General features: G+C 41.7%; 1 protein-coding gene across 7 annotated transcripts in view; it reads right to left on the bottom strand.

The window, feature by feature from the left end:
- Positions 1-20,411, bottom strand: part of LOC122548881 (receptor-type tyrosine-protein phosphatase mu) — a 903,264-nt gene that overhangs the window by 129,335 nt on the left and 753,518 nt on the right. For 4 of the 7 annotated variants that reach the window (XM_087986678.1, XM_087986680.1, XM_087986683.1 and 1 more), the window contains 2 exons: positions 15,792-15,818; positions 12,464-12,651 (listed from right to left, as the gene is read on the bottom strand). In XM_087986678.1, the coding sequence (XP_087842804.1) occupies positions 12,464-12,651; positions 15,792-15,818 (215 nt within the window). The remainder of the gene's footprint in view (positions 1-12,463; positions 12,652-15,791; positions 15,819-20,411) is intronic. The other 3 variants (XM_087986679.1, XM_087986682.1, XM_087986685.1) reach the window with 1 other exon arrangement.

Genomic DNA, 20,411 nt, shown 5'->3' with positions numbered 1-20,411 from the left:
CTTCTGTAAGATTCTTATTTCCTCATTGCAATTTATTGTCCTGTCTATTTTTGTGTCATCCGCAAATCTGGCAATAGAGCCTTCTATCCCTGTATCCAAGTTGTTAATACAGATACAGTTAATACAGATTGTAAATAGCTGTGGCTGAGGACCGAATCCTGTGGCACCCACTAGTTATTTCTTGCCATCCAGCCAATTGGAAAAGTCCCTGAGGAAGTTCACAATGATGATATCTGGAAACTATTGGGTCCTATGTAAACATATTACAGATCTGAAGAAAAAGATAAGGCACGAGCAGAAGAAAAGACGTATATTTTATGTTGCCCTTCAGAACTGCTGGAATGATAATTCCACTAATTCACCAGCCTGAGGAATTTGTGCTGAAGCTATGGACAGAGGAACTGATAGATTTCATTAATGACATTAAAAGCAGCATGCAGGGAGAATTCTACTTTTAGATTTGCAGCATTGCTTAGAGTAGGAAGCCAATTATTTCCCACATGTCAGCAGATAAGGCAAAATAAATACTTCTGGTTGATAAATATCAGTGTCATTGTATGTCGGTGATTGCCTAACACTGGAAGTTCTTTTGAGTACTTTGTAATGTTCTTTCCATTGTTAGGAAAGATCAGTACTTACTGTTCTCTGCAGGTGTTTATTGGGTAGAATGAGTCCAAAAATAGGCAGTATTTTTGGATGTCACACTGAATACCCTGACATTGAGCTGTAAATGGTTTTAGGAAAAGTAATATAAATGAAGATTTGACTATAATATGGAAAGTCAGTGTCTGCTATCCTCTACGTGTTAACTTTGGTTGATTGTAGCTGAATAATCTGCACAGTTTCCTTCACTCACTGTTACAGAAAACTCAGAATAGAATCACAACACATTCACCCCACTGTGCTTGCATTAGTTGTTTGAGACAATCAACCAAAGAGTCATAGTGCCATTACAGCATAGAGGAGGTCATTTGCACCATCATTGTTTGTAAAGCAATCCAATCAGTCTCACTTACAGAGTCATAGTCATAGAGATGTACAGCATAGAAACCGACCCTTTGTGGTGTAAAATTATGTCCCAATACATGTGTGAATCATAATGTAACACATGTATTGGGCCAAGCAGTGGAATGTGGTGAAACGGTTAAAAATTATGTCCCAATACATGTGTGAATCTAACCGGAATGGAGGTGTTGCTTAGTCCCGTGTGAATCTTATTACACACCTCCCCGTGTGAATCTTCTTATCTGTATGTAACCAGAATGGAATGTGTTTTTTAGCCTTGCTCTGCTGTTCACATGAATGTTTATATCTGGAAAAGAGTATATCAGCTGGAAAAGTCTCCAGTTCGGTGAGTCTGCTCCGGGGTTACGTTTAACCGCCGAGCGTGGGTTGTTGGCAACCGCTCTACGAGAACTGACGGCTCCCAGTTCCGGTAACATGTAGAGTGAGTATAAGCCAGACCCGTTGTTTGGACCTGGTTGTGGCGACGCTGCGGGGAATAAAATGCCCGTATTCTAGCAGACTCGCCTCTTGGTCGTTTGTTCTGTGTCAGACTACTCTCCTACGAACCTGACCTTGAGAATTTTTTAAAACATTTGGCGTAGTCGAGCAGGGTCAATCGCAATTGAGGAGAGATTTTGATACAGAACAATGTTTTGGAAAAAGACTAAGAAACCAGAAGAACAAACTGTGGAGGTCCCGACCGTCCCGGGATGGCATGGATGTGGGCATGTACGTGGCAGTTTGTTTGAGAGAGGATCCCAGTCCTGCCGAAGAACCCCTTGCCTGGGGTACAGCGGAGGATGTGGGCATGTCCAAAAAGCTGAAGCGGAGTTAACAGAATTGAATGGGATTGAACTGAACTGAACTGAGTGGAACTGAAGTGAATCAAATTGAACGGAACAAAATGGAACTGAGCTAAATTGAATTGAAATGGACGGAACTGAATTGAACACAATTGAATTGAACTGAACAGACCTGAACTGAGCTGAATTGAACTACACTGAATTGACTGAACTGAAATTAACTGAAACGAATTGAACTGAATTAAGCATAATGTAACACATGTATTGGGCCAAGCAGTGGAATGTGGTGTAAAATTATGTCCCAATACATGTGTGAATCATAATGTAACACATGTATTGGGCCAAGCAGTGGAATGTGGTGAAACGGTTAAAAATTATGTCCCAATACATGTGTGAATCTAACCGGAATGGAGGTGTTGCTTAGTCCCGTGTGAATCTTATTACACACCTCCCCGTGTGAATCTTCTTATCTGTATGTAACCAGAATGGAATGTGTTTTTTAGCCTTGCTCTGCTGTTCACATGAATGTTTATATCTGGAAAAGAGTATATCAGCTGGAAAAGTCTCCAGTTCGGTGAGTCTGCTCTGGGGTTACGTTTAACCGCCGAGCGTGGGTTGTTGGCAACCGCTCTACGAGAACTGACGGCTCCCAGTTCCGGTAACATGTAGAGTGAGTATAAGCCAGACCCGTTGTTTGGACCTGGTTATGGCGACGCTGCGGGGAATAAAATGCCCATATTCTAGCAGACTCGCCTCTTGGTCGTTTGTTCTGTGTCAGACTACTCTCCTATGAACCTGACCTTGAGAATTTTTTAAAACACCCTTCAATTCAACTTGTCCATACCAATCAGATATCCTAAATTAATCTAGTCTTATTTGCCAGCATTTCGCCCATATCCCTTTAATCCTTCCTATTCATGTACTCATCCTTTTAAATGTTGTGATTGTACCAGCCTCCACCATCTCCTCTGTCTGTTCATTCCATACACACACCTCTGTGTGAAAAGTTTGCCCCTTAGGTCCCTTTTAAATCTTTCCCCTCTCACCTTAACCCTATGCCCTCTAGTTCTGGACTCCGCTAGCCTGGGGAAAAGACCTTGTCTATTTACCCTATCCATACCTCTCATAATTTTATAAACCTCTGTAAGGTCACCCTTCAGCCTATGACGCTCCTGGAAAAATAACTCCAGTCTATTTAGCCTCTCTCTTTAGCTCAAACCCTACAACTCTAGCAATATCCTTGTAAATCTTTTCTGAACCCTCTCAAGCCCTTGGTCTCACCCATTGTCCTACAAGTTTATTTTCCTTACATGTCCATCCCATTTCTTTTTGGAATCATTCACTGTCACTGATGCAATACCTTCAAAGATACTGCATTCTAGGGGTTACAATTGTTTAACTTTACAAGACCATTATGTTTTAAAATGTTTCCTTTACTTTAAGGTGAGGCAGAATATTCCCATTAGAGATGCGGCAATCATATTAAACCTCTACCTGGAGACAAGCCCTCAGGTTTGGATAATCTTTCTCATCTGTATGTATTTGCTGATCTTGAGACTTTCCTTCATTTAGTTCATGAATACCCTGCATTTTTCCTTTGTTCACTGCTCACAAACATTGACACTTTTCATGCTATTACACACCAACAGTGCTCACATTTTTGGTGGCTTCTTTCCTCTCACTCTCAGTCATCACTTCCATTAAAATTTGCTGGAACGTGATCAAAATTTGTTGAGTTCTTGAAAAAAATTCAAGGCTTTTCATCTGCATTTATGAAACCATTCAGATTTGCTTTTGAACAGTCTTTGAAGGTCTGCCCATTTGGAGATCTGCACGTGTCCTCCATTTCACTGTTTTCAAGGTTCAACCTACACAAAGGCTGTAATTTAATGCTCAAACCAGAACCAAGCTCGAAGGCAGGGCAGGCGACATAAAATGGAACATGAAGGCTCACAGTGAAGAACAAATCAGCTTCCCCAGTAAATCTGGAGCAGCAAGTGTCAAGAGTAACCTTACTGCTAGGAAGCCAAATGAAGCCTTCAGGTAGGGCTTAGACTTTGGCAGGTGACTGTGTGGCACCCTCTTTCTACAGTGCTCTATGACTGACTGAGGCTGGAGGGAGAAAGTGAACACTGCAGATGCTGGAGAGTAGGAGTCGAAAAGTGTGGCACTGGAAAAGCACAGCAGGTCATGCAACATCCGAGGAGCAAGAGAGTCAACTTTTCGGGTATAAGTGTTGCAGAGTCTTCCAGTGTCTTCCTGATTGTCCCCACAATCCTGCCCCACTTACTTACATTCCAGTGCCCTTACCACATCCTCAGGTGGCAGTGTAGTACTAGCAGTAGCCACTAGTCCTGGTGGTGCCACTGGTCTTGGATGGCTTTGGGCATATGATTGGCTATCAGCTGCCAGAGTCAGCACTTGGGAAGATTTTGCAGAAGGATTTCCCCCTGCAGGAACTGTGACCCAACAAAGGAAGGCAGTGGACACTTGCTTTAATCCCAGGGAATGGCTGAAGTGGCATTGCCATAATTGCACCAAGCGAGCATATTTAGGGAGTGAACAGGAAAGTGGGATTGGACTAAAGGCCTCACCTGGAGAAGTCATAGAATGGCTGAGATTGATGCTTTGCTGGGATATTCAGAGGAACATTTGCTACAGAATTCTGTTGTTCTCTAATATATTACAGTTATCCCTTCCTAGGTAGGAGTGCCATGGGTTGCTAGCCAACACACACATGACTGTAATGCAAAGACTGCAGCAATAATATATACTTTTAGAATGGATACAATCTGCTCATATTCCTGGTTGTCCCTGTTTATGTGGTTGTTATGCAGTCCATATTGAAATCCCTTTTTGTTAGAACAGGGGATGGCAGATTTTTGTGTGGTTGAACAGAAATAACAGAATGGTTATGGTGCACAGGGAGGCCATTGAGCCCATCTTGACTGCCTGCTAGAATATAGTTCAAAACCTGCTTTCAGTCTCACTGGCAGCAATGGTGTCTGAGCAGCCATCCCTGCGCATAATTACATTCCAGATGATCATACACCTGGTAAAAAGACAGACATCATCACCATGGATGCGTAGGTGCTAAAGCTCATGATGTGAGATCAGTTTGTGTGGAATTAAGGAATGGCAAGGGAAAGAATTCACAGGTGGCCGTCCTCGATAAGCTTTTTAAAAAGTTTCCTCAATGTAGAATAAAGTATAAATCTGGAAATAATGGAGGGATGTAGAAGGACACTAGAACTGTTATGGATGATTTCAAACTGAATATTGGTTAAAGGTGACAAGGAATATAAGTTTGTGGAGTACAGCAATGTTTGTACGTTAGAAGACTACCTTGCAAAACCTATTCGGGAAGAAGTTACTTTGGATCTAGTAATGTGCATTGGGGTGGGATAATAATGAGGTCTCTTATTAAGAATTGTCTGGGAGGTAGCAATCGCATCATGGTGGAATTTCAAATTCAGTATGAGGGAGAGTAACTTGAGTCTCAAACCAACATCCTCATTATAAGTAAGAGTAAAATAGAGGGATGAATAAAGAATTCTCGAAAGCTGGCTGAGGGGTAAAAGTCAATACATGAGCAATGGCAGATGGTTAAGCAGAGGTTTCATAATCATAATTATTCTGGTGCAGAAGGTGGCCATTTGGCCCATCATGCCTGTACTGGCTCTACTGCCTAGTTTGGCTCTTTTCTTTAGTGCCAGTCTCCTGCCCTTTCCCTATATCTCTGCACATTATTACGATCCAAAATGAAAACCTAATACCCTTCTGAATGTCTCAGCTGAACCTGCATCCACCACATTTCGAAGCAGAGCGCTCTAGACCTGAACTACTCACTGTGTGAAAACGTTTCTCTCACTGAAACTGTTCCTTTCGATTGAATAATTGCAGATGTCACCTTGTGATAATGCGCACAGCCTCACACATGAAGAATGGTAATTTGAATGTATCCTAGGGAATGACCTGTATTTGTGAAACCACCTCTAGTAAGACTCAGCGTTTTGATCAGACAGCAAGGGAAAAGGGTCTGCAAGGAGTTTCTTTCTATCTAGCATCAGCAAGTTGGATAATGTATGAATGCAGCTCTGCAGTAGATTCCCACTGCGGCCACAGATCAGCCATAAAGCTCCAACTCCCTCCTTTCTGCTGGAGTGGATGTGATCTAGAAACCGATATATTACTGAATAAACTGCACTTAGTTTCTGATAAGTCACTGTCAGCCTGAACTTGAAAACACATTGATTTCTATGTGCTGCCTGTCATGTCTGCTAAATGTAGATCATCTTTCAGTGCCAGAATAACAGCTGTATCACGTTTAGCGTAGCTAATCGTTATTCTCTACTGGCAATGACCCCCAGCTAAGTACAGATAGAGTTGTGACTTGTAATTGATTTGCTGTGTAACTGCAGCTGTCAGTAAGATATATCTCTTCTTTTGCATGTTCTTATTACTTTTAGCACTGACTTAGGGTAATACAATACAGACAGGGTCGCTTCTTCGTGCCCTGATGAGAAACTCCGAGAAAGAAAGTTATTTCACTGCACTTCACATCAGTTGAAACTGCCCAGCATCACAATGTCTACCTAAACCAGGGGTATTAATTATATCCTGATTTGCCAATGCCCTTGCAGTAGAGTCAAAGGTATGGCACAGGAAAAGCACAGCAGATCAGGCAGCATCCGAGGAGCAGGAGAGTCGACGTTTCGGGCACTCCTGATGAAGGGCTTATGTCCGAAATGTCAACTCTCCTGCTCCTCGGTTGCTGCCTGACCTGCTGTGCTTTTCCAGCACCACACCTTTTGGCCCTAATCTCCACCATCTGCAGTCCTCGCTTCCTTCACTTAAAATAGAGGGTGGGTTCAAAAATAAACTTATATAAGGTCAGGCTGGATTTTCTCCCTTAAAATCCACAGGAGTTTTACAAAGGTCATTCAGCACCCCAGGGATGTTGCTAGACTTATCAAATCTCCAAGGTTGGCATGCAGACACCGGGAATGATGGAAAAATCTCCAGGAAAAACTGAGTACTGCAGATGCTGGAAACCAGAGTCTAGATCAGAAAAGCACAGCGGGTCAGGCAGCATCCGAGGAGCAGGATCCTGTCTGACCTGCTGTGTTTGTCCAGCACCACTCAAATCTCCAGGAAAGTGCAGAGGGCAACTCATGAAAACAATTATAGGGGCAACAAAGAAGTGCAATTTTAAGAATTTTCTTTTTTGATGGTACTTTACTCATTAGGAAAACATTGAACATGGATAGGAAGGTTGTTCTGCCAAAAATTAATGAATCAGGTATGACGAAGAGCTGATTCATTTATTGGTGGTAAAGAAAGTTGGTGTACCATGAGAATAAACATATCAGGAGAGCAATAGTGAATGTGGGGGTGTGGTGCAGGCCTAGCGGAGAATGGGGAGCAACAAGGAAATCATGTGGTTAACCTGAAGTAGGATGTTCAGCCAGGATTAATTAGCAACAATGGGACAAATTTGCAGTTACTAGATGTTGCAAAAATCAGTGAATTGAAATTTCGATTGGAAAAGGAGAGGTACAACGAGACCTGGGTCTTCTGGCATGATGGCTCAGTGGTTAGCACTGCTGCCTCTCAGCACCAGGGTCCCAGGTTCGACTCCAGCCTTGGGCAGCTGTCTGTGTGGAGTTTACACGTTCTCCCCTGGGTCTGCGTGGGTTTGCTCCGGGTGCTCCGGTTTCCTCCCACAGTCCAAAGATGTGCAGGTCAGGTGAATTGGCCATGTTAAATTGCCCACAGTGTTAGGTGCATTAGTCAGAGGGAAATGGGTCTGGGTGGCTTACTCTTCAGAGGGTCAGTGTGGACTGGTTGGGCCGAAGGGCCTGTTTCCACACTGTAGGGAATCTAATCTAATCAAATCAAAAAATCACTGAAAGGAAGTGTGAAGGTGCAGCAGGTGGTGAAGAAGGCAAATGATATGTCACCTTCAGAGTAAGAGAATTCAAAGGCAGGAGCAGGAAAATCTTGCTGCAATTGTACAGTGCCTTGCTGAGACTATACCATTTTTAGCAACCACGGGAGCGGTGAGAGCAAGGACCAGGGGGCTGTTGGGGAGGTAAATTTCCCTTTAAAAGGACTTATCTCGAGAGTCAGCGGCCTCCATTTTACAGCAGTGGAGGCGATGAGAGTGAGGAACTGAGTGGAAGTGATCAAATTTCACTCTGGGAAGGTGAGTGAACTGAAATGTTTGGGCAGCGGCTGAACCCGAGACATTACACGCGCAGTGTGTTTATAAGGTAAAGCTTTTTTTTAATTGAGTGATTGGTAAAAAATTTTCCTTTTTTCTTCATTTGCCTATTATTTAATATTACTGTTAGACTAAGATAAGGTTAAGATTAAAAATAGCAGAGATGTCAGACCACTATTATGTTCCTCTTACTCAATGTAGGAGCTCAGGGATATGGCTGATGTCCCTGACTCCTTCACGTGCAGGAAGTGGGTCCAGTTGCAGCTCTTGTTAGACTGCATGATGGCTCTGCAGCTGCAGATGGACTCACTTTGGAGCACATGCGATGCTGATCGGGTCGTGGATAGCATGTTTAGTGAATTGGTCACACTGCAGATTAGGATTGCTGAGGGAGAAAGCGAATGGGTGACCAAAAGGCAGAGAAAGAGCAGGAAGGCAGTGCAGGTGTCCCCTGCAGTCATCTCCCTCCAAAACAGTATATCATTTTGGATACTGTTGGAGGAAATGGCTAACCGGGGAAGGCAGCAGTAGCCAGGTTCATGGCACCATGGCTGGCTCTGCTGCACAGAAGGGCAGGTAAAAGAGTGGAAGGGCTACAGTCATAGGGGATTCAATTGCAAGGGGAGTAGATAGGTTGTTCTATGGTCCAAAACAAAACTCCCAAATGGTATATTGCCTCCCAAGTGCACAGGTCAGGGATGTCTCAGATCAGCTGCAGAACATTCTGAATGGGGAGGGTGAACAGCCAGCTGCCGTGGTGCATATAGGCACCAATGATACAGGTTAAAAAAATGGGATGAGGTCCTACAAGCAGAATTTAGGGAATTAGGAGCCAATTTAAAAAGTAGGACCTCAGCGGTAATAATCTCAGGATTGCTACCAGTGCCATGTGCTAATCAGAATAGAAATGAAAGAATACGCAGGATGAATGTGTGGCTTGAGAGTTGGTGCAGGAGGGAGGGGTTCAGATTTTTGGGGCATTGGGACCAGTTCTGGGGAAAGTGGAACTATTACAAATTGGATGGTCTACACCTGGGCCAGACAGGAACCAATGTCCTTGGGGGTGCTTTGGCTAATGCTGTTGGGGAGGGTTTAAACTAATATGGTAGGGGTTGGGAACCAAATGAGGAGGTTGGACAAGAAGGGGGTAGTAACTAAAGTTTGGAAGGAACGAGATAATGAAGTCAGCATGACTAAGGGGAAGAGTAGGCAGGGAGCAGATGATGAATGCAAAGGGACCAACAGTCTGAGGTGCGTTTGTTTTAATGCAAGAAGTATAGTAGGTAAGGCAGAAAAACTTAGGGCTTGGATTAGTACCTGAGAGCATGATGTTATGCTATGAGTAAGACTTGGTTGAGGGAAGGGCATGATTGGTAACTAAATATCAATGTTTCAGGCGGGATAGAGAGGGAGATAAAAGGGTTAGAGGAGTTGCATTATTGGTCAGTGAGGATATCACAGCTGTGCTAGGGAGGGCACTATGGAGGACCACTGTGGAGCAATAAGGGGAGAGCTCAGAAATAGGAAGGATCTGGTAACAATGTTGGGGCTGTACTACAGGCCTCCAAACAGCGACTGTGAGATAGAGGTACAAATATGTAGAGAGATCATAGAAAGATGCAGGAGCAACAGGGTGGTGGTGATAGGAGATTTTAATTTTCTCAACATTGACTGGGATTCACTTAGTGTGACAGGTCTAGATGGAGTAGAATTTGTAAGGAGCATCCAGGAGGGCTTCATAGAGCAGTATGTAACTTTAACTCAGATAGGGGCCACACTGGACCAGGTGTTGGGGTATGAACCCGTCCAGGTGGTTGAAGTTTCAGTGTCGGATTACTTTGGGAATAGTGATCTCAATTCCACAAGTTTTAGAATACTCATGGACAAGAGTGGTCCTAAAGGAAGAGTGCTAAATTAGGGGAAGGCCAACTATAGCAAAATTTGGCAGGAGCTGGGAAATATAGATTGGATCAGCTGTTTGAGGGTAAATCCACATTTGATATATTGGAGGCTTTTAAAGAGAGGTTGATTAGAGTGCAGGACAGACATATCCCTGTGAATGAGTGATAGAAATGGCAAGATTAGGGAACCACGGGTGACAGGTGAAATATTGAGACTAGTAAAGAGGAAAAAAAATCATACAGAAGGTCTAGGTGACTGAAAACAGACAAAACTTTGGAAGAATATTGGGAAAATAGGACTAATCTGAAATGAGGAATTAAGAGGGCCAACAGGGGTCATGAAATAGCCTTAGCAAACTGGGAAAATCCCAAAACCTTTCACTTGTGTATAAGGAGCAAGAGGATAACTAGAGAAAGGGTTGACCTACTCAAGAACAAGGGAAGAAAGTTATGCATGGAATCAGAGAAAATGGGTGAGGTTCTTAATGAGTATTTGCATTGGTATTCACCGGGGAGAGGGACTTGATGGATATTGAGGTTAAGGATAGATCTTTGATTACTCTAGGTAAAGTCAGCATAAGGGGGGAGGAAGTGTTGGGTATTCTAAAAGGCATTAAGGTGGATAAGTCCTCAGGTGCAGATGGGAGTTGGCAGGTCATGTTACAGTTGTATAGGACTTTGGTTCAGCCACATTTGGAATACTGCGTACAGTTCCAGTCGCCACATTACCAAAAAGATGTGGATGCTTTGGAGAGGGTGCAGAGGAAGTTCACCAGGAATTTGCCTGGTATGGAGGACACTAGGTATGAAGAGAGGCTGAGTAGATTAGGATTATTTTTATTAGAAAGACAGAGGTTGAGGGGGGATCCTGATTGTAGTCTCCAAAATCATGAGAGGTGTAAACAGTGTGGATATCAAGAAATTCTATTCCCAGAGTTGGAAACTCAGTTACTTGGGGTCATGAGTTCAAGGTGAAAGGGGAAAAGTTTAAGGGGGATATGTGTGAAAAGTTTTTCACGTTGAGGGTGGTGGGTGCCTGGATCGTATTGTCAGCAAAGGTGGTAGGGATGGGAACGATAGCATCATTTAAGATGTATCTAGACAGACATATGAATGGCAGAGAGCAGAGGGATACAGATCCTTAGAAAATATGTGGCAGTTTAGATAGGATCTGGCTTGGAAGGCCAGAAGCCTGTTCCTGTGCTGTAATTTTCTTTGTTCTGGAATACCGTGTGCTGTTTTCTTTATCTGAGGATGGATGTTCTGGCTCTGAAGGGTGTGCAATCAAGGCTTACCAGCCTGAGTCCTGAGATGGTATGGCTGATGTATGTAGAAGGGACTGGAATGGTTAGGACTCTATTCACTAGAGTTTAGAAGAATAAAGGAGATCTCACAGAAACTGATAAAATTTTAACAGGACTATACAGGAAGAATGTTCCTGGTGACTGGGGAGTCTGTAATCAGGTGCCACAGTCTAGGAATACAGTTTAGGCCATTTAGGACTGAGATAGGAAGAAATTTCTTAACTCAAGAGTGGTGAGTCTGTGGAATGTTCTCTCACAGAAAGCGGTTAAGGCCAAACATTGAATTTTTTCAAGAGGTTAGATTTGGTTCTTAGAAACAAAGAGTTCCAAGGGTCTGGGGAGAAACTAGGAACAGGGTACCGAGTTAAATGATCATCCATGAACATATTGAATGGTGAAGTAGAGTCACATGGTTTGCTCCTGCTCCTATTTTCTCTGTTTTGTATGTTTATGATCAGTCCAGTACCAATTTTACAACATGTACTAACTATAAGGCCCCTCCAGTGTCAGGCAATGGAAGATTTGAGAATCAAATCTCTCCCATCGATCAGTCAGAAATTGAGATGGCAAACAGTATGGCACCACAGGATCAGGGGAATCAATGTTTCAGGTCAGGACCTGATGAAAGATCCCGACCTTAAACGTCGACTCCCCTGCTTCTCTGATGCTGCCTGACCTGCTGTCCTTTATCAAACTCCATACTTTATTGACTCTGACTTTCCAGCATCTGCAGTCCTCACGATCTCCACACGGTATGTCACAGTAGGTTCTGAATTATCGCCTCTTGTCTCCGAGTCTTGACTTCAAATCAGCTGAAACTTTCAGTTATCTGTTCACCGACCCACTCGGAACAATTGCAAACTGCTCTTTGAGAAACTGTTGCGTGATGTTGTGGGAAATGGAATAAAGTGTCAATAAAGTGTTTATTTCCTGAGGATTGAGGCGCTGCATTGATCAGGAGTGAAAAGGAGAGGGAGAGATTTCCTCTGCATCTAACAATGATGTCCCTGTACTGAGTCTGCTGGATACTGATGCCAGTCACCAATAAATAATATGGACTGATCTCACAACATCGAAATTAAGCCCATTTTTGTTACCTTTGGGAAATGTGAGATAGGTGCCAGAATCAGCAGAGCTAGTCTAGCTGTTGGCGTGTATTGGAGGAGTTTTGTACACAAGACAATACCAGGCATTGCAATGTTTTACTCGAGCTCCATGACCTACCTCATATTCCTCTTTGAATCCATAGCCTTCAGCACATTTCATCTGGGTAATATGCTGCAGCAGGTCTGCCACACGTATGGCTGGATGAAGCTGCCCAGTTTGATAAGGTACATCCACAGGCTCTCGCTTCTTATAGGGATGTGGCTTTCCCAGGTTGCTGGCCTCACTGGTGACTGTGTGATTTTCATCTGCAGGTGAACAGTTACAGTGATAATTAACTGTCGCTCATCCAAGCTTGTTGTAAATGCTCCACTTCCTAAGTAAAATGGTCGCAGATTCGAATTAGTCAAACAAAGTGAATCAATGTATAATTTTATGTTTTCCTTTGGATGGTAATTTTAAAGTTGCAGTTTTACACAGACATTTAGGTAATTGGCATAAATGTGAAATGGCATGTCCACTAATGGGGTCGAGGGTGTGATGCTGGAGAAACACAGCAGGTCAAGCAGCATCCAAGGAGCAGGAGAATCGACGTTTTGGGCATGAGCCCTTCATTGGGTCCACAAAAGGGTTCGATTTTAATGGATGGAGAACAATGTGATCCAATTCTATATGTGGATAGATAAAAGGAAATGACTACATTTTATTGCAGAAAAGGTCTACCATGTAGGTCAAGGTAGTCTCAGCTTTTATGATTTGGAGACCGTTGTTTAATTTCATCCTTAAGTAAGTCATGGAATTAAGGGATATTGAGTTGTACAACTGTAAAATCACAGCATGAAGAATTTTAGTGTTTCTTTAATGAGGATTGGCAGTGTTGGGTGGGGGTGGGTGAGAAGTGTGTTGAGTAGGTGTGGATCACATGAGAGAACAAGCTTTGATGGGCTGAATGGCATTCCTGTGTTTGAGTTTCTTAGGGTTTGATCTCAGCTTGAGACATCAGCTGGGATGTTGGAACTGCACTCAGTGCCAACTGCTGTTCAACGACTCCTGCCGGAAATGGTAAATGGTGGTTTCAGCTTGGTTAAGGACATGATTGTAGTGAGCTGTGATGCTGCTTCCAGTCAAACAGCCTGTTAACGTTAAGGTGTCTGCATCCCCAGCTGCATGATGGAAAGTGTTTCAAGGTGGTCAATAAGTTATTGGTAGCAGCAAAAGGTGTCAGTAGATTGAGGAATAAAGGTGCAAAATAAAACTCAATTGAAAATTGATTTTAAGTGAATCATATTTTGCTGAAAGTGAACATTTTATTTGAAAGGAGCCACTTTTTCTTGTTTGGGAAGTTACATTATACCATTACCTCATGCAATAGTAACACACTGCAGCCTTAGAATAGTCAAATACAGTGGAGTTTCGATGCAAGAAAATTAAATGCATCCTTCACCATAGTGGTCATGCCAATAATCAAACAGATTACAAATTATTGGCAAGGTGACCACCAATAACCACAAAAGTTCAATAATCATACCAAGTACAAGCAACCAATAAGCTCATCAATTAAAATGAAATCTAGGTTCAGAAACCATTCCAGCTCTTTTCACTTAAGAGAATTGAGTAATTAAAAAAAAGTAAATCAGCAACTTTTCCTTGTTAAACAAAATGCTCTCAGGTCAGATGGGCCAATAAAATCTTTATAATTCAGGAAAGGGTTTCCTCCTTTTCTCAATTGTAAAGCAAAAATCAAACATCTACAACAGATCCTATCACATTGTTTAGAACACTTAACAAATCAGTTCTAATTTTCAGCCTTGATTTCATTTTTTTAAAAAATCACAGCAAGCCAAGTCAATGCACATTCAGAATGAAGATGACATGTTCAATGGCTCTCAAGCTCAGCTTAAACAAAAATTACAATGAAAGGCCGGGCGTAAAACATTCAACGGAATATAAAATGGGAAATGCAGTTGGGGTCCATCAAGGGTGGGGTGGGAGGATTGTGCGGTGGCGTAGAGGGAGAGAAATGGGGAAGACAGGGTTAACATCTTCAACAATTACTCAACATGCCATGTAATGAATGGCTTTATGAGTTATTACACAGGGCATGAAATGCTATATGTCAACTGCCATGCAAGTCAACACACAACAGAACTGGCCAGAATCGGGTGAGCTGGAAAAGGCACCTCTGGAACAGGGCAAGCAAGGAACTTACCATTTATTGGCACTTTTTAAAAAAAGATACGTAAGAGGTCAATGTGGAGAGAGAAAAAAAGAGGAGGAGAAAAGGAAACAGGGCATAAGCAACAATATTGTGAACATCCTTAAAATGTCTTAAAATTAATTTTATCTGATTTTCTTTTAAAGAATAAACAGCTCTTCACCAGTTCATTATAATATCAATGGAAACGTTATATTATAAATAAATTTGTTTTTATTTGGTTACTACTTAAAGCCCAGTACCCCAGTGGTCCCTTTAACACTACAGTAATTATCTCATTGTTGGACAGACTGCTTGAAGGCTATGGGTATGCTTCAAACTGTCAAATGACTGGAATATTTTTTAGTTTAATATTTTGTGGATCTCAGTACAAATCTATGGCCATGGTCTTCAGAGACAGCTATGACTGACTAGTGGTGTGGGGACATTGCATCACAATTTCAATAGCATGTCATGCTCAAGTACCTTTAACCAGCAATTTCAAAAATACCCAGTTCCATTAATTCAGTTTGGATGAAATAAACAGAAGGAAAAAAGAAAAGAGTGGCTGTTCGAAATAAGAGAAATAAAATCCCGAATTTCATGGCGACTGATAGGGAATATTGCTTTTTTTTAAAATGCAGTTTGCATTGCTGACTTCAAGATAAGATCAATTGCAAAGTGACGTGGGTGTGCATTTATGTTGCAGGTGTTCTTTTCCTTTAGTTCTAACCCTCCTCCTCCAGCCCCCAATCCTTCTCCTTTCCTGAGGTTCAGGGTTTTTTTTTTCTGGAATACAATCCCATGGGAGCCAGCAATCTTCCCATGGCTCAAAATGTGGCCATTCTCCACATGTGAGCATTGGTGAACACAATAGCTGAGTCTACCCTCACATGATGTCCACACATGCGTAGTTTACAGGCGTGTCCTTGGTGTGGGGAAACAGATAAGAGGGTGGGTAACTGGACAGCAGATAGGAGCAGGAACCCTGGTTGATGTTCTCCTCCCTGGCCCATTTATCACACCCCTTTCTTTCACCAGCTCACTCAACACAGACCAGGGATCGAAACTGGGAATCTCCTGGGCACTGCAGCCCAGTTGCATGCCAGCCAATGCATCCGGGAGTATTATTTAAGGGAGATGTGTTAAGTTAATTCGTCTTTGCCAGATAACAAATGCAACACAAGCCACCGTATTAGTTTATTTCATCTCCTTAAATTGCAGTAAACTGGGAGAAAACAGAAAGATCCTCACCTAATATTGCAGTTGGCACGAATGGATCTGGTGAGCAGCGAGTAAGTAGACCCAAGTCACAAGGTGGTACCATACCAGAGAAAAAACTGCAGTTAGTTTCATTTTAATTTTCTCTATGCATTTATACCTTATACCTTCATTTGAATTTTTAAAATGAATTATAGTTTGCGACAGAGGAGTGGTTAACCTTCACATCACCAGATTTGTACTGGACTCTATACACCTGTAAGCTTGTCATAATATGGTTACATTGAAAATAGTGGAGACCTGGAAGTGACTGCAAGGACAAAGTGAAGGGTTAACAATATCTAATTGCAAAATAATGAAAATGTGGAATTAATAAGACGGCAGGATCTAACCTCTATCCAAGCTATTATAATTTTCATAGAAAATAATGACTAATTAGGCATGATTGTAATGCAGTGATTTAATCAAGGCTTTATCTTGCTTTGAAAATGAGGGCTCATGGATTGCTGTAATCTTGTTTGCCTTAGGGTTTGGCTTTGATCAGCCTGTAATTATTGTAACAAGGTCAACCAGGTGGACTTCAAAGACCTCATGGGGCTGTTAACCTGGTCTAATCAAGGAGCTCTGGCTGACAGATATAAACAGGAGTGTTTGGTGGTAGAAACTGAATAAAGATTTGTGCCGAAAACAAAAAAAAACCCAGGAGATTGGAGAGGTGACCACTGAAGGGAGTGGAGTGTATTATTTCCCCCTCCAATTCTATTTTTATTTAATCCTTGTCCTCCCCTTCCCTTCACTGTTTGATCACGCAGCATTGTCTTCGTTTTGATGGGCATTACTTGTCACTGGCCACTTGGGTGCCTTGTTTCTTCCTGGTGGTGGAAACTGAATAAAGATTTGTACACCTTATCCCACACCTGCACACACACAACATGGGTGCTGGGGAAAATATAAGCACTACCGCAGTTAGTGTAGGGGTTTAAAAAAAGTGTCAGAACATTTTTTAAAAAAGAAAAAAAAAACAGGAGATTCAGAGAGTCTCCTCATTAAAAAAATTTTAAAAAAATAAACAGAGTGTTACACATGCTGGTCTGAGAGCTGGCTCTGAGGGAGCTGAATCAGTGTCAAGGACTCTCCATGTGTAAATAAAGGGTGACTTGGTGATGGGATACCAGTCTCTGTGCCATTATTTCAAGCTATTCTGGAGTATTTCTAGATTTACCTTTCTGGAGGGGTAGACAGGAACTACACCAAAGACAAATGAAACAGGAATCAAAATGTGTAGAACTGAACATAGATCAGATTGTACATGAGCCTTCTGTATGTCCATTTAGTAAACTATCCTCAAATTACTGTTGGTAATAGTAATGAATATCATTTTGACGGAGGAATTACTCCATTAAAAATGGACACCACCATTGAAATATCTAATGGCCGAAGTCACAATTTGTAATTTGTAGCTGACAGAAAATAATGAAGAACAGGTTATTTCACTCTTGTGTGTGGTCACTTCCACACAGAAAGCTAAAACTGTACATTTGTTAAGAAATAGTCTGCAACGTTTTCTGAAATCTAAGCCCATTGCATATTCTAATGACTACAAAATGACAGTCACTAATTTTCCAAAAGTAGTTATTGACTGTCTGGTGTAAAGCCTTGAGCATGTTGTATAAATATCAGTTCCATTTCCACTTGAACAAGTTGTGCACTATCTTACATGCTTTTAATATGATCCATGGAACATGTATGGGAACAAAACCATAGGATCACAGTTTAGAAAGAAACCTTCATTTGCAAGGCATGAAACCGTTAACTTTGAAATCCTGCGGTTAAGATAGAAAGAATTTCAACTTTATTATGCTGTTCACATATTGAGGACACATGAATCAGTTCACAGCCAATGTATTGCTTTTAAAGTGAAGTTGATTTGCTGGTTTATAACTTAATTCAAGGGTTTTCAAATGGCAAAAAGTGAAAAAAAATTAGTCGATTGCTGGTTGAGGGAGAAATGTTGACCTGGACTCTGGGAGAAAACCTACTTGTTTTATTTTTCTACTGATGGGATGTTGGTAAGGCTAGAATTTATCACCCATCCTGGATTGCTCTGGAGAAGCTGGGGGCTGAGCTCGTATGATACAGATACACACGCAATGTTGTGAGGAACAGAGGCCACGATGTTGAACCAGTGACATTGAGGGTGGTGAGTAGTCAATTTGGTTTTATCATTATTAGACCTTTCCACTATTGTCAGCTACAGCTCAGGGCTTTGCTAGGCCATTTGGAAGGGCAGTTAAGAGTCAATCACTTTGCTGTGGGTCTGGAGTCCCATACGGGTGTGATGATGGCTGATTTCCTTCTCTATAGGATATTGGTGAACCAAATGAAATTTTGCAACAATCTGCTAGTTTCAGGGTCAGCATTACCGATAGCAATTTTTATTTTAGACTTTATTAGCTAGTTTTGAATTCCTCAGTTATCAAGATGAAATTTGAACCAATTTCCTAGATTGTTAAGTCCTGGTCTCTATTATTTTACTGTACCAGGAAAATAGCCAGTCTTTAAATTGTACCATGGCCTCTTGTAAGGCCAGCTGAGTTCACAGTGCTCACACAATTCTAGAAGTATTCTTTAAGCACTCATGGGACATGGGTGTCTGTGGCTTGACCAATATTTATTGCCCATCCCTAGTTGCCCTTGAGATGGTAACAGAGACCTGCCTTCTTGAACCACTGCAGTCCACATGCTGTAGGAACATCCACAATGCTGTTAGGGAGGGAGTTCCAGGATCTTGACCCAGCAACACTGAAGGAGCAGCAATACATTTCCAAGTCATGATAGTGAGTAATTTCGAGGGGAACTTGCAGATGGCGGTGTTCCCATGTATCTGCTGCCCTGGTCCTTCTAGAAGTAAGTGGTGGTGAGTTTGGAAAATACTGTCTAAGAAGCCTTTGCGAACTTCTGCAATAGATCTTGTCAGTGGTAGACACTGCTGCAACTGAGTATTAGCAGTGGAGGGAGTAGGAATTTGTGGATGCTAGCAGCTTTGTCCTGGATGGTGTGAAGCTTCTCGAGTGTTGTTACAAATGAGTTGGGAGTATTCCTTTACACTCTTCACTTGAGCCTTATAGGTGGTCAATCGGCTTTGGGGAGGTCAGGAAGTGAGTCACTTGCTACAGAATTCCTAGCCTCTCTAGGAACTGTTCATCACAGTAAAAAAATGAAGTCATTTTGTGACATTCTTACAACAATCTTTCAAATAATAAGGTAAGTAATTCTGGATTGTTTTATAGTGCTCCAATCTTATCAGTATCTTCCCTTTCAGTCTGTGATAATGCTGAAAATGTTCTTTTTTTTGGATCATCCCTCCAATTTCCTCCCCTCCGCTTGACTGATTCATTTAGATTTTAGATTCCATCGTCCCGCGTACTCAAGTACAGGAGTACAGTGAAAAGTGTATAATGTCACCACACATCTTAGGTACCAAGGTACCTGGGTACAAAAAAGAACTTAGGTACAAAGTATCAAGAGAAATGAGAGTTAAAAAGTTCAGCATTATTTCACAGAATTGTAGAAAAATAACGAAATAGGTAATAATCTACACAAATGTCTTTTGTAGTTTAAACTAGGAAAGTAAAGGAATAAGTTAAAAGTTCAACAGTCTTTGATGAATCCTCCACTTATGAATTTTCTTGCTGTGTGTTTGACTGATACTTGCTGTCCCTGGTTTCTCACTCAAGTGAAAGTTTCTCATGTTTAAAGATTGGAAGTTGATAGCCAAAGGCTATGCTATTATTTCCAAGGAGTGTAAAGGGAATTAAAAATTATGGGAATCAAAAGTTATGAGCAAAGGCAGTTGAAGATGATCAGATCCATCGTGATCTCACCGAAAGGCAGAGCAAACTTGATGGGCTGAATGGCTTACTTCTAGCTCTTTGTCTCATCAGAATCGAACTTGGATTGTGATGTGGAGATAGGGGTAAATGCAGGATTCATTGGCAAGAATTCAGGAGCAATCTGTTTTAGTCCCTGTTGCTCCCCACTTTTCCGTCTGCAGGCACGATATCATCTCCAGCCAAATGCTAGCCAACCAAAGTTAGAAAACTCAACACGGAGTAGACTTAGTATTTAGATGTTATTGCTTCGCAAAATATGATATACAATCAGACAATCATAATTCCCATAATAATCCAGTGTTTCAACAAGAATCAGTCTGTTTGAAACTGAAAAGAAGATTGCTAAATTTGTCTATATTAAGCTGCTGTCTGGGCCGGGATCTGGAATTATTTGATGGTAATGCATTAATTTATTCTGTCAGCCAATGTATTTAGTACTTACATTGTGTCATCTTTTTCCATTATAAATTTCTACCTCAACCATGATAATGAGTTTGAAATGAAGACATCAAAATGAAGACGTAATTAGGTGGTTTTAAAATGGAACATGAAGTGTATCTGAATGTTTGGTCTAATTATTCTCCATCCTCCAATCTTGTATTTATTCAGAGACTCCATTTGGTCTGGACTCTCCCAATGCAATGCCACTGTGTTTGAGTTTCCACATATGCTTATCATCATTAAAGGCACCTCTCTCTGTTGTGTTGATCACGATTGGTTCAGATTGGTTATTGAGATGTACAGCATTGAACCAGACCCT

Source organism: Chiloscyllium plagiosum, unplaced genomic scaffold (assembly GCF_037043375.1).
Source record: "Chiloscyllium plagiosum isolate Xiang-an unplaced genomic scaffold, Cpla_swu_hap1 HiC_scaffold_4, whole genome shotgun sequence".
Lineage (NCBI taxonomy): Eukaryota > Metazoa > Chordata > Chondrichthyes > Orectolobiformes > Hemiscylliidae > Chiloscyllium > Chiloscyllium plagiosum.
The sequence above is the reverse complement of the archived record's forward strand: the minus strand, read 5'-3'. Positions and strand labels throughout refer to the sequence as shown.